This window comes from Ammospiza caudacuta, chromosome 1, assembly GCF_027887145.1.
Source record: "Ammospiza caudacuta isolate bAmmCau1 chromosome 1, bAmmCau1.pri, whole genome shotgun sequence".
NCBI classification, from domain to species: Eukaryota; Metazoa; Chordata; class Aves; order Passeriformes; family Passerellidae; genus Ammospiza; species Ammospiza caudacuta.
The window spans coordinates 24,108,673-24,135,641 of record NC_080593.1 but is presented as its reverse complement, the minus strand read 5'-3'; the positions used below and the strand labels follow the sequence as shown (position 1 = coordinate 24,135,641).

Genomic DNA, 26,969 nt, shown 5'->3' with positions numbered 1-26,969 from the left:
AACCTGGGTGATGCTGAGGACAGGTTCACGTGATCCAAGGAGGTCACTGAATAACTACCTGCTGCTGCTAGGTGATCCTTGGTTACATTCTGAGTTACACTGACATCTCACCTTGGAAGAGAATGTAAGTGAAGCCTAGCTAAGATCTGTTGTAAGTCTGATGTACAGGGAGCGTTAAGCCTGTAGCTCAGAGGAGGATAATGCCTTCTCTTCAAGTGTTATGCAATGTAGAGACTCTTGCACGAGGCCTGGGAGGGAGAGGCACTGCAAGAGAAAAGGGACTGATGACATTTGTCTCACATTCTCTAGGGCAGTAGGATTTAGCTGCAGTGGCTCAGGATGATTGCACAGGCTGACAAGCAATGGGTGTCATGTTTGAACCTGTTTTCTAGTCTCCTCCCTCAAGTCAAGAACTAAACCAGCTCTGTGAAGCAGCACCTAGAGATGAACAAATCCTGTGCCTCCTCACTAGTTCTCCTGTCACTACCTCTCTTAAGGGATGATGATGTCTGTTTATCTGGGTATATATTACAGCCCTTATAAAGGGGTTGTAAAGGTTTGATAACCTGGGGTAGCTTTTTTCTTTCACTTCACTTGACACCAACATTGTCAGCTGTCACTGATCTTTCCTCCACTGCCTACCAGTCTTTCCCTATAGTTGAGGGACTTCTGAAGAAACCAGTGTTATACATAAATGATGTAAACAGTAACCCTGTTTCCAGTGTGCAAGCGGCTCTTTAAATTTTTTAATAGGAACTTGGTTTCTACTACTATTCAATAATTTTTCTTAAAATTATTTTTATGTTTGGAGCTGTCTTCTTTCAGCTGGTTAGCTTGTATGTTTTTCAAATAATGCTTTGGAAAAATGTACCTGTTTTGAAAGTGATCTGCCATTCTAAACTGAGTATTGACTGGAAAGAGTTTCAGGAGGAAGAAAAGTGAGGTAGCAGGTCAGTTCTGTTAAATCCTGGTTTAATTGCTGCAATTAACTCTACTGAGAAACTTATATGTCTGAATGATGAGGGAATCTGGTAATTCTTAATGATGAAAATCTTACAGACTTGCTTTTCTAAGAATTGAGGGCATTGGGGCACATTAAATCTCATCCAGTGTTTTGGGTCCTTTTAATGGTATTTTGCCATAAATCACATTTATTCTTTGGGAAACAGTATTTCTGGTGTATAGGAAAAGTTTCACAAGGTCATTGATTGTCTAATTTCTTAAGGAATCAAACTTTGTTCTATTTTCAAAGAGAAAAATGGAAAAGATTTCTTAATCCATTTGAAATTAACTTAAAAGATAAGCAACATCTGTGGAGGCTTAAATTACTTAGCCTTATGTTCAATAGATGATGTCACCAGCTAGAACTCTGCTTGACAATATTTTAAGCATGACAGTTAACAGCCTGGTTAAACCACATGAATTTTATAATTTATATTAGGTTTGAAATGTATTTTAGCTTTTAGTTCACCAAACAAATCTAAATTTTGTGTGGACCAATCTGTGGATTTAATGTCATACAGGGAATTTTTCCATCCCTCTCTTGTGGCATTAAGGAAACATAGTCAATTTCTCCAGCCTAAAAGCAAATAAATATTTTAAAACAAAATTTTAAAGCAAAAGCATTGCATAAACTTGATTTTTTTTCACAGGCTATTTTACTCCAGTTAACTGGGTGTGTGTGTAATATATATATAAATTATTAAAATATATCATTGACTTTTTAATCTTATTAATGTAATTTATCATTTGACTTCTTGCCTAATTTGTTTATTAACTCCTAGTTATTGCAAAAACAGTAAAATCCATGAATTTTGTATCAGTGCATGAGGATCTGACTCCTTGTTTATTATTTCATACCTCCTAAGTTCATGCAGTAGGGTGAGATTGAAGCCTACTTTCCAAGAAGTTAAGATAACAATCATAAATCCATAAGCTGTGGAGGAACCTTGAAGAGACCAGAAGCAGAACAGAGTTTCTTGCATGAGTTCATCAGGTATTTGCAGAGTTAATCCTGTGGAACAAAGGTGGGAGACTGGACTACAATTTGTCAGTGTCAGTTGACAGGTAAGGGTTCACTTGTCTCTCACAGGCATCATTTGGGAATAACCCATTTACTGCCACCCCTTGAGAATTTTGGCTTGAAGGTTCAATTACTTGAGTTTTCTCCTTTCTAAAATAGCCCAAACAGTAACAATCTCTCTTAGGCACCACAGTGAAATGGAAATCTGTTGACTAAGATTTAGCCTGCTGTTGCAGTGATGGAACAAAGAGGTCCAGGATTAAACACTTCCAGATGCTCAGGCAGTAGTAGAAATGCTAAATCAGTTTGCTGGTGTTTAGGTCAGAAGTGTAAATCAGATTAACAGGAAAGAAGTGGGAAAAATCAATTCTCTCTATCCTCTAACAGCAGGCAGGTCTTTTGTAAGACTTTCATATATGTGGCCTTTGTGTAATGTCCTACAACAGTCATGTCAGCTGCTATTAGGTAACCAGGGCGGATTTTGCATCTCTCAGCAGTGCTGTCCCCCATCAGTCTTTAAAGTCTCCAAAAGTCTTTAATAGCTTGAATTAGTTGAAATGATTTAGTGAAGACTGGTATCCCAGGGACAAAGTCAGTCTGGGACTCCTGAGTACAAAAAGATGCTCTCGTTCTTCACTGTTTACACAAAACCAGCTGTTAGGATTCTGCAGGAATTATTACTACCTATGTAGGCACAGCTGCAGCACAGTATGGACACCCAGTGGGGACATGGATTTTGGTACATCAAAAATTACTAAGGTAATGCAGGTGTTGGGCAAATTTCCCTTATTTCCAGAGATCAGCATCTTTGTAGAACAAAAAGCAAAGATAAAACCAAAATATTTGGAACCACCCACAAAATGCCATCAGTGCCAATTTATATAATTCCAGCATTAGCACCAGCAGGATTAAAACCATCCACATGGTTTTATGCCCATTTTCTCTTGGGAAGGTAACTGGGTCCTTCAGATGAACTAATTACAGATTCAGTGCTAATCTCCACTTCCATAATTATTGCCAAATTTCAGGAAATAAAATTATTTCTTAATAATATGTATTACTTTATTGTAATGCTTGTATATTGCCAAAGCACTGCTGAAGTTATTTTATAACTCGAGGATCAAATTCATGTGACCTTGTTGAGATACTTAAAGGCTACAACAGGAGCTATTTGGTGGTTTACTGTTTTAGTGTTTGCCAAGAGCTAAGTCTTATCCCCATTTTCTAATGGCCATTTTTCCAGTAGTTAAAAACCTGTTCATTTTCTAAATGTCTAAAATACATTTTCTTCACTGTTAAAAGATCAAAATGTCCTTCATTAAGGACAGGTATAAAACATAGATGCAGGAAAAACCCACTTGAAGTCAGCATGTTGAAACTTGTTTTTTCTACAGGTCCTGGGGAGAAAAAGGTCTTGGCTTTCCTCACATCAGCATCTGCCTCTAGGCACTAGAGTCCTAATCCTCTAGGACTGACCCCAGCCCTTCTTCCCATGTTTAGGTGATTGGATCTCTCTGTCCTTCCCCAGCAGCTGCCCAGCACTGCAGGTCCTGCTTGCTGAGCCATTCTTGGTGAGGCCAGTGGGTGTGAAGCAGAACTCTTGCAGTGGGGAGCAGGCAGAGTGCTGGGGTGGCATGAGACACACGGGGTTGTTCCTCTCTGTCCCTAAGGGATGCGGGGCCCCTGCACCATGGAGCACAAGGAAGAGTTGATCTCTCCTAAGGGGCCATGGTTGGGAGTTACTGCAGAGCCTCCCCAGGGTGCTCCTTCTTCCCTGAGCAGCTGGGGCAGGCAGGCAGGTGGAGAGAGAAATGCTTATGAGAAATATTAATTTCATTTCTTAGTTTTAAGTGGATATCTTATCCCAGCTCCCTGCTATGGTGAAATGAATTCCAGAAAAGGCTGTAGGGTGGAATACAGCCTCTTCACAGGCCCTTCTTCGGTGAGATGGAACTTGGGCCATTCACATACATTAACAGACATTTACAGGGAACAATCAGAAAAACCTGAAATTGCAACCCAAGGGCAAGCGAAGAGACTGCCCTGTACAGTGCTTTTTGAGACAGCCCATCATTTTCTGCAGAGTGGCAGCAGGGGGGTGTCATAAGATGTGTAGGATTGCACTCATTCTGTGCAGGCACTGTTCTGCTCTGACATTTGTCAACTCTCAGTTTGTCATGCTACGAGTAAATTTGGTTTGCAAATGTTTCCCCTCAAGCACTGCAAGACGTATTTGCCACATAAGTTGTGTAACATTAGTTACCTCTTTGGAAATTCAATCTTTTTATTCTTGCTGATATTTTTTCCCTGTAGGTGACTGATGAAGAAAGTCACCCTTTCCAGTTAGCAGTCGAAAAATTAAAAGCCACATTATGGAAACTAAAAAGCAGGTATCAATAAGACAGACCTCAGATTTTCATGCTTTCCTTATTATTTTGCAAGCAGCATATGTTCTCAGCATTGAAGTACTTGTACAGTTTCATCTCTGCAGATTTTCAGTCTTGTGACCTAGGTGGGTCCAACTATGGCAACAAGAGCTGATTTTATAATTTGGGCACTGTATCAAAATGCAGAGAAACTCCCTGTACTTTATGGAGGACTGTATTTTATGAAGAACAGTTCTTGTTTTTTAAGATCAAGTTTCTTTCTCTGTAGATTGTAATGAATTCAAGGTGTTGTAAACAAGATACTGTTCTAACCCTGAGAAGAGAGACTATGCTACTGTAACAACCTACTCAGATAATTAAAGAAACGTGTAATGTGATTTTGTAGAGGTTTTTTCTTAGTTACAGCTAAGAAGAAAATGTCAACAAATTAAAAAATCTAAAATATAATTTTTCCAGAGTTTAGGAAACTTCATTTGTTCAAGACACTTAGCATGATCAGTGATTCTATTCTGATTGGGACTGCATAACCAGGGACAATATTGCTTGTCACATCCAATTTTTTCCACATTCTTTTCTGTACTTTAAACTGCTTTTCTTCCCAGTGGAAATGTTTGGTTTTGTGAATGTCCACAAAATAGTGCTTTCTAGTATTTCAGGCTAAAATGTTTTCTGATTTTATTGTCTTGATATTCATGATCTGCACACTTGATGGAAAATTATAAATGCACTCACAGCTGTTTGTGAAAGATCCAATAGTGGCAGCACAGGCAAAACAGTAAAACATTTCATCTAAGATGTGGTGATGATGGATGGTAGTGATGTTTCAAAACATGAAGCAAGATAGACTTCTTGTGTCCTCTTTCAAGACAGAGAACAAGGTTTAACAACAGATAGAGCATATTGTTACAAGGAAGGTCACTTACAAAGCTCAGTTTCAAGGTGACAAATAAAAAACTGGGTATTTTGGATACAGACAAATGTGTGCAGAACTTTTTTTTTTCTTAGCTATATTGAAGTTGTTCTAATTATCTAATTGCTTGATCAGTGTGGTGCCTGTGTTTAGACAGAGTCTGTGCCTTTGTCAGACCGTGGGAGCCTGAGCATTCAGACCTTTCCCATTTGATCCTAGCAGAGGGAAGCAGCTGGAATCCCTGCTGTCCCTTTGGCTGTCAGGATGGATCACAGACCAAATTAACTCTTTAGAGATCTTCACATGTTTTTTCAGCTTTCTGGAGCTGAAAATGCTCTCATTAATAATATTACAGACTGGTTCTTTGGGTATATATAATATCATAAATAGCTGGAGGAACTAGGCTAGAAGAGCAGTTGGGAAACTGCCATCCCACAGCAGCTGATTCTGTGAAAAAGAAATAATGCCTCAGTCTCTGTTTTCTGCTCAGGATATGCCAGAGGTCACCTACTCTAAAGATGATCTTAAGCAAGATATGCTGTGTTTGAGATGCCATTGTTCTTTAATGTTATCTTTTTTCAGGTATTTTCCTCCTGTAGCTGGAATCAAAGGCAATACACTGAAAGTTCACTGCTTGAGAAGGTCTTGCACACAGTACCCATTAGCACTCAAAGACATTGCACATGGCAGGGAAGGCAAATATCAGGTATATCACCTTTCATAGGTGAACTTTTATTTCCTGGAGTTCCTTGGCAGTTATCTTTGCAAATAATTTGTGGGAATCGTGAGTGGATTGAGAATTTGCAGTCCGTGAGGTTTTCTAAACATTAAAAATGTTTAGAATGTGGAAAAAAACCATGATTATTTAATTTCAAGTTTATCCCAAGCATGAAGTAATACAGCAACATCATGCTGCTATATTTAAAGTCTTCAAAGTTTGTGCTATAGTTGTGCATATTACAATGTATTATGGACTGTATATTTTAATCAGAATACTGAAAATGTTGAATCAGCTGATATTCAAATTTTGCTGAATGCTTTTAATGGGTAAAATGTTTTTCTCTATTCATGAGCTCTGTCTAAGCATATACATCTCTCAAGCATTTGATACACCTTTCTGTATATGCAGGTTGAGTGCTGAGGAGGCATTTAATTTTGACTTTGGGCTCTCTTTCAGATTATTTCTGTGCGCCTGTATTCATTGGATAGCATTTTCATACATTAACTATTAAAAAACCCTTTGAGGTCTGTAATGTATACTCAATTGACAGCATGGCATGGGGACTTCTTTTGCTTTGTTTTTGATTAAAATATTTGCAGAATTAATTCCCTGTCTGCTCCACTATTTAGGTTTGGTGAGAGGAAACTAGAACTGCAGAATTAACAGAATGCTGCTATAGAGGCTCCTATAGTAGGATTGTCTTGCTGTGGATCTCTGTGCTTTCGATAAATATTTTTATCCTGTATTTAGACAGTAAGTTTCCCTCCCCCACCAAGTCATCTTTATTGCATGCTGAACAGTCCCAGCTCTCACCCTCTCCCTGTATTCCCAGTCTCTCAGTCACTGGTGAGGCCCTTTTCTTGTTCATTATGTCCTGGCCTTGTACTGGCCAGCCCAGAGCCTGTGCCCCAGCACTGCATGTAACACCAGTGCTGTGCAGAGACACCTGTGGTGTTCAACATATTCATCTGACCTTGACAGGAACTGAACAGTGAAACAGCACCAGCAGCCCCTCTTGAGTAAGCTTTTCAGGCCTGTGAAAAACAAAGGTTGGTAATAAAACCCTACAGAAGACCTTCACAAAACTTGACTGTACTTGGCAGATGAAATGTCTTGTTAAAAAGAAAAAATAATGTGATAGGGTCTAGTGCTTTTTACTCCTCAGTGATGATCCCCCATTAAACATTAGCCTGTTGTTAAAGGAATTTGAATGTTAGAAATGAATAGAGAAGAAACAGAGAGACTTCAGAAAGCATTCCTTCACAAAAACCCCTTGCTGTTCCTTCATGTGTACTGTCAAATGTTATGTGCTGCTTACATCTCACTGCATCAAAAAGGATAAAGCACACCTGGGGATGTCAGAAACAAACAGCCTATCACACATGCCCCTCCTTTATGGCAGGAATGTGGGTGGGTAAAATTGACAAGAGATTTTTAAAAACAGATTTTACCCAGATCTTGTACTGACTTCTACAATAATTTTCTAGGAGAGACATTTTTACTTTTTTCTATCTTTGACCTTTGTGTCAAGAATATTGCTGGTCACTAAAAGCTGAGGTGGATGCTTCTTTCCTGATGGCCTCAACTTAATTCAGGAGCTGCTGGGTTAAGCTTGACTAGAGAGCCCACCAAGGGCTCACATTGCAATATGTGTCCCTGGCACTATCCCAGTATTTGTTCCTTTGCATAGCCTCATATGGATATGTTAAGATACAACATATCATTTCCACTTATCAACGGAGAAATTAAGCCATACTCAGGCTCTGCAAACTCTGCAGGCATGAAGTGGTTGCTTTTGGTATTGTTTTGGCCAACAATAAATGCCAAAGCTACTTCCATTTCCTCCACAGTTGCCACCAGCTTCTCATAAAGAAGAGACAAGTCTTTTACCTCGCCTAGCAGGGGTCTGTTACAACATAGTTTAGAAAAAGAGCCCTAAGAATGCTCCAAGAAACTCCTTAATGAGAGGTAACTGGAAAATTCTCTATGTGGATTCCCACAATTTGGGAAATGGATATATGAGAAGGGCACACAGATTAAAAGGACAGGTTACTCTTTGCTTTAATTCTTAATGACCTGCTGAAATCTAGGCTTAGGAGAGAAGAGGTTCCCAAATTCTGCTTACATAATTCAGATTCACTACCACAAGCAGCCTTACAGTGTCATTTTATACAAAAGTAACCTAATTGGAGAGAAAGGGAACATCAATTGTGTAGGATTCTACATACACTGAGAAGGATTATCAAGAGTTTGACCATCTGAATACAAAACTGAACATTCTTATGGCAGTTCCCTAGGAGAAGATTTCTGTTAAGAGGAAAGGTATTGTGTGTGTTTCAAACCTGGATCAGTTGACAGAGCCGGTTTACAACAGGGTACTTTGTGTGATGGTCTTCAGCAAAGAAGTGCCCATGGACACTGATGGAGTGTAGGAACACAGGTGGAACTACTGAAAGCAACTTTGCTCCAGACAGCTTTCATGAGAAAAGAGGAATATTCCTGCTCTGTTCTCCCTAAATGAAGGAGTTCAAAAGAGGTTGCAGGAGCCCAACTGCCATATGTAAGCAGGTGCCTGGGTTAACTGTTCTGATTTTAAATGCCCTGTACAGGATAATCTTGATGTGTTCTGGTTAAAACAACTTTCTATCAAAACTAGATTCCAGTAATACTTCTGTTTGATTAAACAGACATTGAAGCATTTCATAAAGATGCATGAACCACCTGGAGATGTTGTCCATGAAGTTGTTCTTGTGATTGAAGTTACCAAACCAAAAAAGAAAAATAATCTCACTGAAGCTGTAGGCTAAATTCAAGAATAACAAATCACCAGATTTCAATAACTAGAAAGGTTGAGTAAAAAAAAAGTAATGTAGCCTTCCTGAAGGTAAGCGTGATTGTGTGGGTGAAAGAGAAACAATTGCCAAATAAAAAATTCTGTTGTCAGTGATCACGAGATTGTGTAGTAGGGAGCACACAAATGAACTATTAACAACTGTTAACTTTTGTAAAAGTGTTTCTGCTTGGGCACATAATGCTCATCTTCCATAATTTTGGAGGGATGTAGTTAGTCTTCTATCTAACAGATGTACCAATTCTATCTGTGTGAAAAGAGTACAATTTTAATTTGTGTTCCTAATTCAGTAACTGCAAAGAGCAGTTGAAACTTCAATACTACACCTATTAATATTTTTGTTCTCAGTTCTGTAAGACTATTTAGGGCCTTTATTAATCATAATGCATTATAAACCAACCACAATAAATGTATGTTTTGCTTCTTGTATAATATTCATGTTAAAGTTGAAGGCTGCATTACATGAAAGCAAAGCTATTGGATTGGCTTGGATACCAAGCTGTAGGGGCTTAATCCAGCCTCTGCCAGGATGACTGAGATGATTGACATGTAACACAGCACAGCAGCCAGAGAGGAACCCCAGCTTCATTTTAGGAGCTCAAGGAACCACACACTTATTTATCCATTGTGTTTGCATCACATTTTCCCAGAACGTATTCTGCTCCCAACAAAGCCATTGCCCAAATGGAAACCCTTCTCCAGTAAGCATTGTTTTGGTACAGTGAAGTTCACATGAAAGGTAAGGGCTACTCCTCCCACAGATTTCCTGCAATGTGTGCCTTAGGGCACAGGCCACACGTCTATGTAGTACTCAGTATTTTATATTGGCTCTGTGGCTTTTAGCTCTTGGCTACAAGTTCCACCTTTAGAACTAAAATGCCTTGATGAAAATTACTGTTGGCTGGTCACAACTCTGGAGCTCAACCCGAGGTCACAAATTCAGCAGCAGTGTATCCACTCACAGTCCAGTGATACAAATATGAAACCTACCTACATTTTGGCATGGGGAGTTACCAAGCTGGAAGACAGAAATGGGCGAGCTCAGCTCCCTCAGCTGCAGGGCATCAAAGCCTGTCCCCACATGACCCTCTGATATCCCTTCTGCTCTTGAGTCCATTTTGCAGGTCTTCATTTTGTCCTCTATTTTTTTAATATGAAAGAGATGAAGAATTTTCAGAGATGTTGCCCTTAGAGGTCCCACTCTTCAGTCTGCCCATCCATAAGAAGCTGTCTGGACTGTTAATAATTTTCCCTGTGTTACTGGGTGATGTTTTGAACACAAGAAAAACAGGACAGTGCAACTATTCAAATTCCTATAAATGAAGTATAACACTTTAGTAACAGTCATTGCCTGCAAATCCACTCTTTTGAGACCTTACACTCAGAATTCTTGTTCATCTGAATTATTTTTTAACATTTCCCAGTATAATAAAAACTAAAATAAAGAAAAATACTTAGTGTTTACTAAAGGAAGTTGTTCCATAGCTCTCTGGAAAAAAATGTCTGTTTAGACTGCAGTTAGAAGTATAATACTTGAATTGCCAGCAGCACTGAATTTTAGAAAGATGTATTCTGATGAAAAATGAATTGTCCCTTTTATGTTACAATTTATTGACAAATAAGGCAAATGGCAAAAAGTACTTTTGAGTTCCTACAAGGTACACCAAATGAAAAAAACAAAACAATGTAAAGCATACTTTCCCTCCTTATTCCTGAGGATCTGACAAGGAACACAGCTAAGCTTCATTGGGCTTAATGACCACCAAGGCCTTTTCCAACCCTGGTAATTCAGATAAGGTGAGACAGCCCACAGAAGAGGACAGGTCCATGGATGATGCTGAGGCAGCACAGGGACTTTACAGTGATCCCAAGTGAAAACCTTGTGGACTGCAAAGAAAGGAAGGAAAGCACTTGAGTCAAGGAAGTCACTCTGGTTACTGTAAATATAAAATTTGTTATTTTTATTTTCTTGGAATTGTTAATAAAGAAGAAAAAAACCCAGAGGAATTAAAAGGAGAGAATGGAGAAAAGGGAGGTCACCTTGGGATTAATCACTGCAACACACTGAACACAGGCACACATCTCATCTTTGTAAGTGACTGAAGATTAAGATTTAACTCTGCATTACCAATCTACTGCTAATTTCTGAGCATTTTGAATTATTGACAGTATCCCTTAACTTTAGCATCTACTCCCTTAAAGCTGATTGTTCTTCCTTGTTTTTGAAGAGGGCAGAACAGAAGCTGCAGGCCAAAACAAATCTATCTGGTTCCTGCCCTCACAGGTCCCACTGTACTAAAAGTTGTCAATACCTGAGACTTTCAGATATGTTACATCTTAAATCAAAGCCTTTCATAAAGTTAGAACAGAAGCCTAGTGCAACATTTTCATGCTTTTTCATGCAGTATCTTAAAGGTGATTTGGGCCTCTGGGTGCTGGTCACATATGCCCATACAAAATGAAAAAAAAAAAAAAACAGAAAAGATCAGTACATTTAAATTTAAGGCCACTTACAGCTCTCATCCTTCTCAGGCAGCAGGAACCACTAAGCCCTTGGAATCAGGCCATACAAGCACATCTCATTGTGTGTGGAGCTGACTGGCTTGTAAAAAGCTTAGCGCAGAAAACTTCATTGGTATTTTAGTATGTGGCATTTCTTCCATTCTGGTATTTATACATATTCCTAGTTATGCTGAGACTGTCAATACATAAAATTAGTTTTTATTTCCCTTATTTATTTTTTTTCATTTTAATTCCCTGACCATATTTTATTCTTACGATCATTAACTGTGAAGACTGAAAAAACAATTTAAAATCAATTTTATGAGTCCAAGCTAACAGGCAAACAAAACATTAACAGTCTGAAACTCAAATCATATGTGATCAGTGTTGGCTTGCTCAGGAAATGCAAATACACTTCTGCAATGAGAATGCCAGGATGGCAAATAACATTAATTTTTGAATACACATTAAATTTTCCAGGAATTTTATGCCCTTTTATAAGTAAGTGTAGCAGAAAGCTACACACATAGCCCATATTTTAGATTCAGATTAACAAAATTCCCATAAAAGGTGACTGTTAAGAGTCCCTCTTTGTGGATGAGGTTTTAGTCTGGAGAAATGCAGGTAGATCACTCCTCTCCATGTAACAGAAAACTGTTAACTGCATCACTGACCATTTTAGTATTTAGGTGAAGCTAGTCCTAAATTATTTAACAAGGAAATAAAACTAGCAGTCAGAGTTAACTAAATTAAACAGTCATATAAAATGCAGGACGATTCTATCTTTTAAATTCCTCTTCTGGAAAAATAACTCAAAAAGTAAGAATGAATACTAAAGGCAACTTTCAGAAGTCAAAGATGACATGAAACTTGTGGTTTTGTCCCAAGATGAGCAACAATGTCTGAAGAGCAGAGCACTGAAATGATGCATCAACTGGAATGAAAACTTCCACTTCAAAGGTCTGATGTATCTAAAATAAATAAATACCGTAATCGGTAAAATAAACCAGCACATTTTATAAAACTTCTTGTAAGGGGTTTACAAACTGGAGGATACACACAAAATAACTAGTCCAAAGAATTCCTTAAAAATTATAAATTATTTGCTACAGTTTCTTTAATGGAGATGGCAGGAGTAGGTCCCACATGAGTCCATATATAACCCTTCTCTGGCCTTGTAGGAACAGTAGGGAAGGGAGATGACCGAGATTTGAAGTATTCCGAAGGTGCATGACAAACAAATTCTAAATATTCCATTTTTCTTGGGAGATCTTCTTCTGGTCCTAAAAAAATAAATTCAAAGACAAAACTTAAAGGCATAAAACTAAATATGCTGAATAAAAATATGCCACAACAGCCAACATTCCCTTACAGAATTTTCCTTTGCAATCCATGACTTTCCTAGAAAGGTGGCCTCCTGTGTTAGGCAAGAAACCTCTACCTTTAATTTTGCTGGGCTGATCTTTCCATCCCATTTGAAGCATTCTGATATTTGAGTGAATACTATAGTTAATATATTTAAAACACATTCTATTTGTGTCCTGCCTATTAGAAGGACTTCTCTGAATTACTAATTTTATCAGTAGCAGAACAGTCTCTGTGCCAGTGCTTGCATGCTATGTATTTTGAATATCCAGGATAAAGATCAAGTAATTCAGGTCACTTTAAAAGAAACAACTTGGATGGTTTACCAGAATCAAAGTTACTATGGTTTAAATCTATCTATAGAGCAATAATTTAATCTTTAAAGCTGCACAACTGTAATTGTACCCACAAACACTCAGCTAATCACAGTACAAGATAATCACACGCTGCAATAGTGGTAATCACATTATATACACATGATAAATAAAAAGTATTATTACAGTAAATGAGATGTTTACAAGATTAGAGTCTAAAATGTGGAACGTGCATAAAATACCTTGAGAAGCTAAAATGTTCATTTAAAGAATTCAACTCTACATTATCATAGACACATCCAAGTAGCTGCAGAAAGTGAAGGCTCAGAGATTACCTATGATATAGGATGCTGGGTCAAAACAGTCTTTGGGGCTGGCTTGTGTAGGAATGAGCCAGGTTAGTGCAGCACTCTTTTCACAGTATTGGTCCTGAATAAACCCACGGATCTGAGCGTAGTATGTTCTTCCATCCTGCTCATCAACCACTGAAACAACATCTCCAATTTGGTAGTACACACCCTGGAAGACATACAAACAACACTGAAATCAAACAGCCTGATTTTTGTCAGCTTCACTTCACATCTTCAGTATCAGCACCCAAAATTATTCTAATTTATGCCAGTCTTGAAAGGCAGCTTCAATTCAGCCACATGCAAAAGAATGGTGGCATAAGAAAGAAAGGTGCTTGTTTTTAAAACAGATAAAAAGAACACAAACAACTCCAAACAAGCCTATTCACAACAACACTGCAAAGTATCAGAGTAGCAACATTCTACATAAGGAGGACAGAAGCTTTGACATAGTTCTCAAGAATTTCTGATAAAAACAGACACACAAGACAGTAATTCTTTTCTGAACTGGTCAACAGCAAACAAGAGATTCATCTGGAATGCCAGGCATGAAGCATCAGGTCCCTGGACAGTATGGAATCTCAGGCCACCACTGACTGTGCAGTCTCCCACTGCCTATCCTGACTTTTTTGGGGAGGGAAAAGGGGGAAAAAACATTCTGTTTGCTTGTACTGCTGGGAAACAAAAGCAAATGTCAGAACTTTAGAACACCAACACTTTGGCATGTTGGTAAAGCTGCTCTCAAGCATGAATGTGAGAAGGCTCCCTCTTGCTTCACTGCAAGTGCCAACAGATCTTGTTCCCAGATGTTTGGGATTGTTTGCACCAGCTCTCAAATGGGAGCCAGCTGAGATGTTGGGGCACTGCAAGCCACCCCTCTATGGGAAATATGTTCTGCACCTATGGCAGGAAACATCACACAAATCTAAATAATCATCTCCAGTCACTTGACCGCTGCACAGCGCAAGTGAAGTTTAAAAACGCTGACAGCAATAATTACAAAAAAAAAAACCCCACTTTTTCTTGGAAGAGAAGAACCTGGGACAATGGTAACTATTTAAACTAGGTAAACTTAAGTAAACTACCTGGCAAGACTTAATGACAATAACTATGGCAAACCAAAATCCTACACAAGTGTTAGGCAAGGAAGAACAGTTTCTGTGATTATATCTCTAGTGCTTTCACTGTCCACAATAATTCTTGACACTGGAAACAGAAATAGGATAATCATTTTTGCAAATAGATTTGCATAAACCATACCTTATAAAAGATTGATTCTGCTGTAATTATAGTGGATACAGACTCAGGAGCCTTGATGGGCTAAGAAAAGAATATAGAAATTGCAAATTAGGAGCATTAAAACAAATCAACCATAAAGTTCCAGAGACTGTTTTTCTTTTTAGACAACATACAGATACATTATCTTCTAAGAAAACCAGCAAGCATTATTAGGTTAAAGCTCAAAGCAACAGAACTAGCGTTTTCATCTCCAGGATTTTATGTGGAGAAGTGAGCGCGGAACTGCCATGACCGCTTTCTGTTTCCACTCCTCCCGCGGGCTCCGTGTCCGCCCCAGCCCGGCCCAGGCTCCCGGCCCAGCCGCTCCGCCTTACATTCTTCAGTTTGAAGATGTGCCTCCTGCCCTTGCCCTTGGTGGAAACCTTCTTCTCCGCAGCGGGCGCAGACTTGTACTTGGTGTTCCTGAGCCGCGCCGAGCGCCGGTGGATCTCCTGCTTGCTCTGCGGGGAACAGCACAATGAACACGAGGGGGACGGCCCGAACACCCCGGCCCCGGCCCCGCCCAGCCCCGCCCGGCCCCGGCGGCTGCATCGCCCTCGGCCTCCTCACCTGCTTCCCACCGCCGCCGCCTCCGCCGCCGCTGCCGCCACCGTTGCTGTGCTGAGCAGCGGCCGCCGAGGTGGTGGCGAAGGCGGCGGGGGGCGGCGGCGCCGAGCGGGCCGTGCAGTTGTTGCACAGGATCTCGCCCTGCCCGCCCTTCTTCCACATGGAGGAGGACGTGCTGCGGCACACGCTGCAGGTGGGCTTCAGCCCCAGCGGCATCCTGAGGCCGGCGCGGGGCCCGCGGGCCCGACAGCGAGCGGCGGGAGCGCGGCGCCCACAGCGGCCCCGGCGCCGGCCCCTTCCCGGCGGCGGCGGATGTGGCTGCGGCGGGGCCGGGAGCGGCGGGGCCGGGCCTGCCCTCTGCTGGCGGCGGCCGGGCCGCGGCCCCCGGGACAAACGGAGCCCGGCCCGCTCCGGGCTGCTCTCGCCTCGGGCCGAGCCGTGGCACAGAGAGCGGGGCCCCGTCGGTCCCGGTGAGGGACGGAGGCCCGATGGTGCAGCTGGGGCTGGGCAGCCCGGGGAAGGGCGTGTGGAGACTTCGCAGCACCTTCCAGTGTCTGAAGGGAACCTACAGGGAAGCCTGAGGGACTCTGTCAGGAACAGCAGTGACAGAACAGGACGGGGAGAATGGGTACAAACTGAAAGACGGAGCATTTGTATTAGATGTTAGGAAGAAATTCTCTACTGTGAATGTGGTGAGATACTGAAACTGGTTGCCCAGGCAGGCTGTAAATGCCTCAAACCTGGCAGTGTTCAAAACTGTGCTGGATGAGACCTGGTCTAGCGGGAGCTGTCCCTGCTGATGGCAGGGGGGCTGGGGCTAGATGATCTTTAAGGCAGCTTCCAACCCATAGCATTCTGTGATTCTGTGCAGAATCTGTCTCTGGTGCTGTTCCTGTTTGCAGGGGATGCCAGGTTGTCACAGACATATTTTATGAAAAATCCTTTCGTTAGGATTTTTTTCTCCTGAGAAGCTTTAGAGGAAAAGAAAAGCAGTAATTGTCTACTGTTGTGGAATGCAACAGGTGCATCTTTGATTGGTCTCGTGTGGTTGTTTTTAATGCCAATCACAGCCCAGCTGTCTCGGACTCTGGTCAGTCACAAGATTTTATTATTCTGTTCCTTTCTATTGCTTGCTAGCCTTCTGATTAAATCCTTTCTTCTATTCTTTTAGTATAGTTTTAATGTATAATTTTCTTTTAATATAATATATATAATAAAATAATAAATCAGCCTTCTGAAACATGGAGTCAAGATTCTCATCTCCTCTCTCGTCCTGGGACCCCTGCGAACACCACCACACCAGGTGCTGTCATTCAGGGATTTACAGCTGTCACTCTTCTGGCTCAGCAGAAAATCAGGGGACAGGAGATGGATTGCAATGATTGTCCTGATTCAGGAGAAAGTGTTGGTGGATATTACCATCAACATATGCCAGTTTTGGCTTTCATTTAGATTAAGTATTTGGCAAAAATCCTCTGCTTTGAAGGTGGTGAGGCACTGGAACAGGCTGCCCAGAGAAGTTGTGGATGCCCCCTCCCTGGAAGTGTTCAAGGCTGAGTGGGGCCCTGATCTAATGGAAGGTGACCCTGCCCATGGCATGGGTGGTTAAAACTAGATGATCTTAAAGGTCCCCTTAAAAACAAGCCACTCTATGATTCTCTGCCCCTCTTGCATGAAGCCTCAGTTGTGTATCACATAATTCAAAAGGCCAGGGAATGAACTTGTGCCTTTGTGAAGCTTTGAGAGCCAGATGTAGGAGCCATGGATCTAACAGAGGTTCCTCACCTGCTGCCACTCATGCGGCCCTGGGCCATCCCTTGGAGATGTTTTTCTAGTTGGATGTTAGGAAAAAAATGCTCAGTCATGCATGAGGATTTGCAGGCTCTAAGTTCCCATATTCAGTTTCTGTCCTTAGGGTTTATTTAAAGCTTCTTTGGTGCAAATGAAATTGATTTTTGTCTTGTCCTCAGTGGACACAAATTTGCAGGGATCTATTAATAGATGCTCTCCCCATGCAGTGTGCTGTGGATGCAGGGTGTGCCTGGGTTGCTACTGGCTCATGGACAGCTATGTTTTTTCACCTCTTGCATGCCTCTTTCACACCAAATTTGACTTTCTTGTCTCAGATGCCAAATTTATTCCTCAATTTTGATTTAAGTCCTCATTTACCCTCATCTCTTTTCAAGCTGTTTCTGTTTATACTTACTGGGTGCATTTTTTTTTTTTGTTTTGTTTCTTTAATGCATCTCTCTGTAGTTGTATTTTGCAGGTCAGTGATCTCTCAGAGGCCTTAAGCTTTTTCCATCACTTTTTTTTTTGCAGCTTCTGCTGCTTTTGTTCCCAAGCACCCACCTCAGCAGTCCTCCAGTGCTGGGCCCCTCTCACTGCCATCATGTTGGCATGGCTTCACTAGTCTGTGTAGAAACGGGCTAGAAATGAGTGACAGTGTCCATTTCTGTCCAGATAAGTATCTCATACTTTGTGAAGGTTTTTATTTTGTGAATTTTTATAAGATTTATTGTTAAATAAAAATTGCAATAGTTGTTCTTTTCAACACCAGTTCTACCATCTTCCTGGTTTCTAACCCCTTGGTCTTTCTGAAACCATGTGCAGGGTCTTTTCTGTCACACATATAGGATGTGTGTGGTTTACATATATGTGTATACTCTTAATTAAATATGCTACTGTATATTGTTGATAACTTACCCACTGTGATTATTCTTTCTGCTTTTAAATAATAACTTTAATTAAAAAAACCCAAATAAATAAAGCTTAAGCTTTAAGAAACCTCATCTGAGGTGGTAGTTTAGGATAATTAAAATATGGTTTAGACAAGCATTTTTATGTTATCAAAAAGTTTTAGTTAAGTATTTCTTGACAAGTGTGGTTCTGTCATTTCAATGGAACCACAGTAAAACAACACCTTGAGATTACAGTGTTCCTGGTATGATTATTCTGTTGGCCTTGTGTAAGAGCAGAGAGAGGCAGAGATTGCTGTCACTGCAGTCTGACCATCCCTGCCTCACCTGGAAGGTGACACAAAGAACAGTGGTTATGATGTTTTGTCAGAAATTACACCCAGCATGTCTTTTATCCTGGCAACAGCTGAAATGTTCTGAGAGTTGCTGAATACCTGGTAGCTATGGGTAGAAGCAGAGGTGGGGCTCAGGAGTTTAAGTAAAGTACCCTCTCTACAGAGGACCTCAAGCCTTAAAATGTCAATCCCAAATTTTGAGCAGCCTCTTCAGTTTCCTGATTCTCCTAAACAGAACAAGCCTCTCCTTGGAGCTGGAGTGGGTTGACTCAGTCTGAGGCCTGACTGGATGTGCCTGATGCAGCTGAGGCATTTTGTGCCGTGTAAGCTCAGCTAAAGTTGCAGAGTAAATGTTTTCTTGCAATTAATGTGTATTTCCAGCTTATTTTATTTTTACCCCAATAAAAGAAAGGGCCGCCCTTGGGACTGACCAGAGCCCATCCCTGCTCTGTGAAACTTCCAATGTAGACTCCACAAAGAAGTGGAGGAAATAAAATGTTGGCTCCACCTGTGGAGGGGGACTGTGTTAGACACTGGCTGTCAGTGCAGAACTGTTTCTCCTCAGGAGCTCTCAGTGAGAGTGGTTTTTATTGGAAGTGATGCAAATCTGCACACACTGCTCATTTCCTGCTTCAGCAGTTGAATTGTTCTGCAGTGGATTTAATTGCATTGCTTCCTCCTAGCTTCTTACTGCTACCCTGCAGTCAGCTGGCTCACAGCTGAAGAATCCTTTATTCCTACTATGTGTGTGTCACTGTTCCAGTCAGCTGCAGAGGATGCACATGGGCTGCTCCTCCAGAAATATTTGTGTTGTAAATGCATGAAATTGGGTATAAATCTGATGGACTGGTGCACTCTGCATTTCCACATGGTTCTGTTCTAAGGTTCTGTACTTAACAGCTCTCTTGTGAGAAAAGCAGCCTGTATTCCCTTAATTCTCAGAGCCACAACTCATGCTGTGCTTGAGATGTATTGCACAGTTATTACTTGCATAAGTAACATGCATCTGTCTTTGCAGCTTTTGGGTCTTAATTACTCATTGGAGCTTGTAATAAATAGAGCCAGGAATTCACCCTGCATTTTGTGAGGTCTTTGGTTTTTGGGCCTCATGAGGGACATGGGTAGGTAAAGCAATGGCAGAGATGACATAAAATAACAATGAGCACTTGGTTCTTTCAAGGCACGTTAAAGCTGTCTCTTGAGCCAGACAAGCTGTCTCTAGAGCTTGTAAACAAACTGGCTATCTTTGTGTCCATGTTTTGGCTTCCATTGTCACCACCCTCCCTGAGTATTCCAGTGGGATGCCTTCTGTGAGGGCACTGAGGCACTGGAACAGGTTGCCCAGAGAAGCTGGGAATGCTTCCTCAGTGGAAGTGTTCAAGGCTGGGTGGGATGGAGCTCTGAGCAGCCTGGTCTAATGAAAGGTGTCCCTGAGCATGGAAGGGGGATTGGAACAACATGGTCTTCAAGGTCCCTTCCAACCCAAACCAGTGTGTGGTTCCATGATCTTGGCATGCTTGGTGGAGGAGGTTGATGACATTACTGTGACAATGAACAAAATAGTTCGGTGCTATTAATGTAACAGAGGCACTCTGAATCCCCAGGTAACAATGGAGAGTGGATATTAAGTGGCAGTTAAGTAACACTGCTTAACAGAATCTTTCACAAAAATGAGCCCCCCCTGTTTAGCACCACTATGTAGTGACAAGGCATTACTCTACAAACAAGTGCACAATATGGCTGCAGCAAGTAAGACAAATTCTATTTTAGATTTTTTTCAAAGCTTAATGATGGTACTTTATATTTACAAATCAAATCATTCAGCTTACTATATGGTGTCCAACTAATCTGGCACAGTACTGAACATACCCTAAAAATGTCTGTCAGCAGTCTCAAGGACCTGCTACAGTAAGTCTAAGATGTAATGAGACAGAACGGAATTAGTTTAAGTAATAAATGTTTAATCAAAGAATTTTACATATTATTAACAGCATTCATTTGGCCAAACATCTACATGGTTGTAGTATCCTACCTGTATATAAAGTGGGAATGTATCAAGTATAGACTATGAAACTGCAAATAACAATTCAAGGTTAGAGTAATTTTTTTACATTATAAAATTAACAGGTTTACAAAATAGTCTTGCCAAACTTTTATTTTTGAATTGTAAAGTCAATGACTATGGTGTTAAAATAAGTACCAAGAAAATACAAATTTAATAGTCTAATTTCATGCTCATAAGAGTAACACGGAAACAATGGATTTACTGCACAACCTAACCAAATTACATAAAACCAGAACCCACAAACTTCACTATCTTCACAGAGAGCACTCTTACATATCTTACTGCAACTTTGCGAGACATCTCAATGCAATACACAATCTTTTTGTGAGAATCTTTCTATTCAGAAATTACCATTCAAGGAAGTTATGTGAGTTGAACAACTTTCAGACCAATTCATGATGACAGTTCATGAAGGACCATTTCAGTTGAAGGACTTTATACCTACAGGTATTTTTCAAAGGCTCAATATTATGTCAGGAGTAGGGTGGCTAGAGGAAAAGTTGGAAAATTATTTAGACTATTCTAATTCATTCTCTCTAAAGATGCTTGAAAATGGACAAGGTTTTTATGGGGTAAGGGTAAAATATTCTTATTTCATTTTTTACTAATATGAACCTTGTAACTGCAAGGTTCCAAAGCTGGATTTGCATGAATTAGTTACCAAAACACTCACTTGAACTCACAGTAATCAATACATAAACTTTGCTATCATGACACTTGCCTATACACACTCAGTAGTAATAAACTTTTATATCATATCAACAAATCTCTGGTAACAGTTAAGCAAAACTTAAAATGGAGTGTATGTAATTTGCTCATGTTAAGAAAAGTTTTGATTATATGTAATTAAAACAGCCATTTGAACAACTTATTCTAGTTGTAATTACATACTGTACCATTGTATCTTACTAACTGTAGATTGATGCTTTTAAGCAAATCTAAAACCAGTATTTTTGTTTTTCACGGTACAACAACTAGGAAAAGGTTTTTTTGTGTTTTTTTAAATTTTATTTTTTTTCTTACACTAAACAGTAATCACACAGCAAATGAATATTGTGCAATTGAACAAATACCTAGTAGTGTTTTGTATATGCAAAAACACTGACTGAACGTTTAGTTATTTACTGTAAAGGCAAGGCCATGGGTGGTTTTATGGAGGTCTTTGCAATTAATAGCATAGTTACTCCAGAACAAACACTGAATTTGAATTACTTGTTTAACTGTGGCAACTATCCAGTTGGGTTAGGCAAAGGCACCGTAACATGTTGAGCAGGATGTGTTATCTTTTAATTGTGGGACTGAATAATATATGAAAATTCTGTATTCCTATATTTTTATAAAATGTTATCATTAAAAGTAATTGCACTATTAGTGCATAAAATGCTTTGTAGAATTATGAAAACAAAGAACTATGATTGCACTTCCATTAAAGTGTCTCTTAAAATACAGCATAGCTGTTGCTAACTCACTGTATTTTAATATTTAAAATAACTGTTTAACAGCAGCATTAGGTTTTATTAACTTAAGATACAGGCTACATTTAATTAAATGCAGTCACCATGGCAACATATGCCAGTTAAATTTGGAGACACAATGCTACCCAGTGGTTTCTTCCATTGCTAAGAATTGTGGGATTAGTTGGATAGGGTAACACTGCACTGTTTCATTAGGCTACTGCCAGTTAACTTTTCACAGTTTGGCACATTTGGACTGTAAATAGACATGAAAAAATCTTTGATTTTAAAGGGAAAGAATATCCCCTAAAACTTGTTCCTGGAGCAGTACTACAGAGAAGCATTAAATACCTCCGTTCACACTGCTAACAAAAATGAAAAATGACTAAGGAAAAGTTATGGAAAACAAAACCAAAATGCAAATTAACTGCTAGATGTTATTTTGGTGAAATTATGAGTTCTAAAAAATGGAATAAACTATTTCTTAGGAAAACCAAACAAAATAATCAGTGTAAGCCTTTAATCCATACTTTCAAGTTAAGGATCATCAACCTAAGGCTAAACAGATGCTGCATTGTATTAGGAATGTGGAATACAACCTACTTATTCCTTTCTCTTGAGAGCAAAAAGGCAAATACTACCTAATTAAATGCAAAGGATATTCCTTGAAAGGTTCACATCATTATGAAGAACTGCAATTCAAGAGAACTCCTAAATATCCGTTGTTACGTCAGTGGTTACAACTGAGCTGCAATTATGTGGATCAAAGCCTCCATAATGCTTACTCCACATACTGTACCATCTGTCACTGCCATTCTTTCACTCCAGATTTAGTTTTTATTCATACCAGATGCACGTGTTCAGTCCATTCACTTGAGGTTTGAGGAGTCTGACTTGAACTATCTCCTGAATTATCTAGGGTGCTGGTTACCTCCCTGTTATTATCACCAATTCGTGATACTGTTTCTCTTGGAATAATGTTTTCTTCAGAAGTGCTTTCCTCTGTTTGGGTTCCTCTGCCTTCATTTTTGAGTGCATCCTCAAACAGTGCATGCTCTTCCTGAGGCTCCAGCCCTGTGTCTGTAAGATTTGGTTGCCCTGCTGACCCATCTTCAGTGCTGGGCTGCTGTGACTCCTCATCTGTTTCTGTACTTGTTGAGGGGATCAGGGCAATACTCTGTGGGTTCATGTCATGAAACCAGGCCATAATATTTCCAAGCAGATTTTCATTGGTATTGGGATCTTGACTGCTGGAATCAGCATCGCTTGAAGTTGAATATAATCCACTTCTTGTCTCGCTGCAGGGGTGGGAGTGAAGACGATCGGCTGAGAAGGGATCATTGCCTACACCCAGTCTCATCAGACTGTCACCAAGTTCTAGCAGCTCAGAGCTGCTCAAAGCACCCCTTGGGTTGTCTATACTGATGGGAGCAGAGTCCAGTCTTGTAGGCAAAGAGGTACCTATTGCTCCTAAAGATGCCTCATTATTTAGAAAGTCTCTAGTTTCTTCATCTACGGCCAAGCCAGATTCTTGTAATGACAGCTGAATAGCTAGCAGGATGTTTGGGTCATCTTCATCCAGAGAACTCAGAGCCTGTGGAAATACATAAGGATGCTCTCAGAATAAAACTTGCAGCTTGTTACATATTTTGGATAAAAAGCAATTTTGTCTCAAATCTGAAATTCATTCTTTATTCCTACATGTCCTTTATCAGAATAAATTTTTACCAACAGTGCTGACAACACAATTTAAAAAGTAACTATTGTTATGTCAGTGATTGTTTAACAATTCTTACCATTATGAATGTATAATTTATTGTCCTAGATTCTCCCTTTCTCCTTGAAGAATTAAGAAAATTTGCAGAGACACAATGACACAGACAGGCAGAGCAGAGGAGAGCAAGCAAAGCAGAGAGAATGGAAAAGAGATTAGGGGAGATACCTGAAGAGAATCCTGGTTTTCAGAGCGACTGACAGGGGTATAGTCATGAAGCGAAGAGCTGTGCAGAATACCCATAGAAGCTGAACTCACCATGGAGGTGCCATGTCTTCTACTGCTGCCACCTTCCTGAGTGTCTGTTTGGGCAACCAAAACAAAAGTGGTTGAAGAACCAGTGAGGAAGCCTCCTCTGCTATGATTTACTGACAGAATCTCTTACTTCCTTTTGGATTCCAGTTGTGTAATTTTATTTCTTTATTCACTCTGAATGAAAGAATCCAAACCACTCCTTCCCATCAGCTCTTACACAGTGGTGAAACACCAATCCCACTGTTTTAGGAGTGACTGCCTGGCTCATTTGTCCTGCCTTCAATACTCTTCTCTATGAAAGCATGGGCTATGCCATTGGGAGCATGGGCAGAAGGGGCAAAGTGCTTCTAAGGCACGTACATGATTTATGGAAAAGCCTGAAAATTACTGCCTGTGGACACAAATACAGGATGCACTTACAGATGGATTGCAAATCACATTTGCCCAATTCTCTGTTCAAAGACAAAACCTCAGCTATAATGTTAACATTATAATAATCTTTACTGTAACACTGCAGCACAATTAAGAGTAGAGTTGTTAGGGAATACTTCAGCAATTACTGACATTGCTGTTTTCTTAAAAGCCACAAAAAATAGAAGATGGTGCTTCCAGAAAAAACTGCTCTGTAATAGAAATAAATGTAGATCTCTTGACTTTGGAAAATGGAATTTTCCACTCCAAAACTCAAAATATGATAGACTGAAATAAAATAATCTCTTGCATGCTTTAAAAGTGTGCACTTAGCCATCACTACTATATTCAAGTGTTCAGTCAAAATCTAGTCCTTCAGCTAACAAAATAGTTTTGCATTTTATTTGTAATAGGGAAGAACCAAAGTTCACCAAAATTTTGATTACTTTTTCTAAAATAGAGGATGCATGTGATCCTTTCTCCTCAATAAAGGATCTCTCTTCTTGGTTTTAAAGAACAAGCTAAGTGTTAAGTTCCTGAGACACAGCAATTTGTGCAGCATGGCTGAGAGACTGAGCACACAGACTGGCAGCTCTGCAGAAACAGTGCCACAGTATGAGTTGGGTTCAAGCTATTTCTGGACCTGTGCTAAGGTTCTGGCAGAACTGAGCCAGCCCAGACAGCCAAGTCACAGAGAGACCTTAAAGGACGGCACTACCAGCCCTCAGAAGAGCAGCACTCTGCAAGTCACAGTCAGGCCAATTTCTTTCCCGGCTGCATTTGCCAAAACAGCTTCTGGGCAGAGTTTTGGAATCCAACCTTAGGACGCTCTTCCACAGGCCTGTAGCCTCTACATTCTATGCACAACTGGTTCTTTTCATTGGTATAGAGGACTTGTGTATGAATGAGTGACCTTCAGAATTTCTTCAGAAAAGCAAACCTGTGCTGGACAGCTGAGAAGTTGTTAGTGGGAAGATCAATGAATTTCTCTTTTAGAACAGCAGCAGCCACAGTGAAGTCAACAACACTTCTAAGATCACATAAAAAAACTGCAGAGACAAGCCTTTATGTTGTACCCTGGAAAATACAGCAATGTATTTGAAACTTCTTTAAAGTGTATCCACAGAAGAACAAGCCCTGTTGTGGTCACTACCAGTGATTTCTGAAGCAGGAAGAGCAAGGAGCCAGCCCAGAGGGCCGTACCTAAGGTACTCTCACTGGGGTCCTCGGGGTCGGGAGTGTTACTCAGCAGACTGTGCATGTCCCCGCGCCGGCGCTGCCTGTGCCTCCTCCGATACTGAAATTCAGCATATTCCTGCATAAACCAAAGGTTACAAAACACAGGGCAGCATGCAGCACTATTTTTCTGAGTAACAAGCAGCACATTTTTATAAAAAATGTGTGATTTTATATGCTTATTATAAAATCACCCGCTTTCAGAAAAATGAATTGCAAGTTGTATCATGCGACGCTTAACATAAATAACAAAAAAATCCAAGGTAATCCTAGATCTATAAAACAACGAATTAACAACAAAAAAAAAAACTTAGATGTACTACCAACATTTTAATACTTGCAATCTCCTTTTTTACCAATTCCAGGAACACATTTCTTGTTTAAATCTCTGATGCCAAACTTTATATCTGCACCTATTGACACACTTTTAATAAATGTATACTCACTGATTTTAGAACATAAAAACAACTGATGTGAATTAGACCAATAAATTATCTCAGAATCTCTGCTGCCAGCAATTGGCAGTAGAAAAGAACCTTGAAAAGACAACAGAAAGCTGTTAGACATACACTGGAACTTGATATATTTCTCTGAGCCTCCAGGACACTATGGCTCCAGAACGTCTTAAGCCACATCTGACACTCTTCTACTGGTCACTCTATGATGGATTTTTATTCCATGGATTTTTTTATTTTTACTACAAATCTCCTCTACTTTTGCTTAACTTGAGCTGCTAATGAGCCATACCATATGGATCTGAACTCCCACAGCCTGTATTTTCTCATATTGTGTGTGCTTAGACATTTCATATAGCATTTACATTTATTGGAAAAGACTCTTGACAACATCAAGCTAACATCCCAAGGGCTAATTATCTTAATACTTGGATCAATTTGCATATCTTTCCTAATATGAAGGAACTAGTTCTATGCTTGAAAGCAAATTTCCAGGTATCTTTTCTGGTATGTCCAGCTGACACTGAACCTGTGTAGGCAGCACTTTGTGTAATTTCAGTTATTCCTACACACAAGGCAATAAAACTGTGCACACAGGTACTCGCTCTTCTCTTCAAAAGAATATTGTTCTTTATTTCTGTGAGCTCCAAGTTGGGAAATATGTAATCCAAAGGATTCATTTGGCCAAATGAATTGGTAAAGATAACAGTACCATTAGTTTTCCTTTCCTATATTAACTCTTTAACATCTGAAGTACCTAAAACTTAAATCCAGAAGAGCTATTTCTCTTACACAATGTCCCTAGTAATGTAGATGGTATTAGGAGAGTATATTTTCTTCCATGAACTTTCTCAGACCAAGTGCTTACTCATAATGACATATGCAAGACAAAAGGAATAGTCACAAAATCATGGGTGTGGGCAGATTTTTATCCATGGAAGTTGTGAGAACATCAAAAAGTAGCTTTATTGGACCAGACAAAAGGTCCATTTAGCCCAATATTCTATCTTCAACAGC

General features: G+C 40.0%; 2 protein-coding genes across 8 annotated transcripts in view; both read right to left on the bottom strand.

Moving 5' to 3' along the window:
• Positions 1-10,553: 10,553 nt before the first annotated feature.
• On the bottom strand, positions 10,554-15,563 carry GATAD1 (GATA zinc finger domain containing 1). Of its 2 annotated transcripts, XR_009275292.1 has the most exons (6): positions 15,272-15,563; positions 15,037-15,162; positions 14,684-14,743; positions 13,409-13,592; positions 11,407-12,677; positions 10,554-10,779 (listed from the first exon to the last, which is right to left on the bottom strand). XR_009275292.1 is itself a non-coding variant. In XM_058813340.1 (5 exons), exons 1-5 carry the CDS (start codon positions 15,482-15,484, stop codon positions 12,487-12,489), a joined length of 774 nt encoding a protein of 257 aa, XP_058669323.1. In that variant the 5' UTR covers positions 15,485-15,563; the 3' UTR covers positions 10,827-12,486. The 2 variants fall into 2 exon arrangements, 1 of the variants encoding a protein (XP_058669323.1); XM_058813340.1 differs by lacking the exon at positions 10,554-10,779 and having other exon boundaries at positions 10,827-12,677.
• A 4,731-nt stretch (positions 15,564-20,294) lies between these two features.
• The window catches only part of ANKIB1 (ankyrin repeat and IBR domain containing 1), an 88,504-nt gene continuing 81,829 nt past the window's right edge, over positions 20,295-26,969 (bottom strand). For 3 of the 6 annotated variants that reach the window (XM_058805656.1, XM_058805665.1, XM_058805675.1), the window contains exons 18-20: positions 25,465-25,576; positions 23,764-23,897; positions 20,295-23,415 (exon numbers count right to left, since the gene is read on the bottom strand). In XM_058805656.1, coding sequence (XP_058661639.1) covers positions 22,663-23,415; positions 23,764-23,897; positions 25,465-25,576 — 999 coding nt within the window. In that variant the 3' untranslated portion in view covers positions 20,295-22,662. The remainder of the gene's footprint in view (positions 23,416-23,763; positions 23,898-25,464; positions 25,577-26,969) is intronic. The other 3 variants (XM_058805689.1, XM_058805683.1, XM_058805698.1) reach the window with 3 other exon arrangements.

Excerpts from the sequence above, each read along its gene's own strand:
- GATAD1 (XM_058813340.1), bottom strand. The coding sequence starts at position 15,484 with ATGCCGCTGGGGCTGAAGCCCACCTGCAGCGTGTGCCGCAGCACGTCC. Across the intron at positions 15,163-15,271 it reads GCGGCGGCGGTGGGAAGCAG|AGCAAGCAGGAGATCCACCG; the intron begins GTGAGGAGGCCG and ends TGTTCCCCGCAG. Across the intron at positions 14,744-15,036 it reads ACATCTTCAAACTGAAGAAT|CCCATCAAGGCTCCTGAGTC; the intron begins GTAAGGCGGAGC and ends TTCTTTTCTTAG.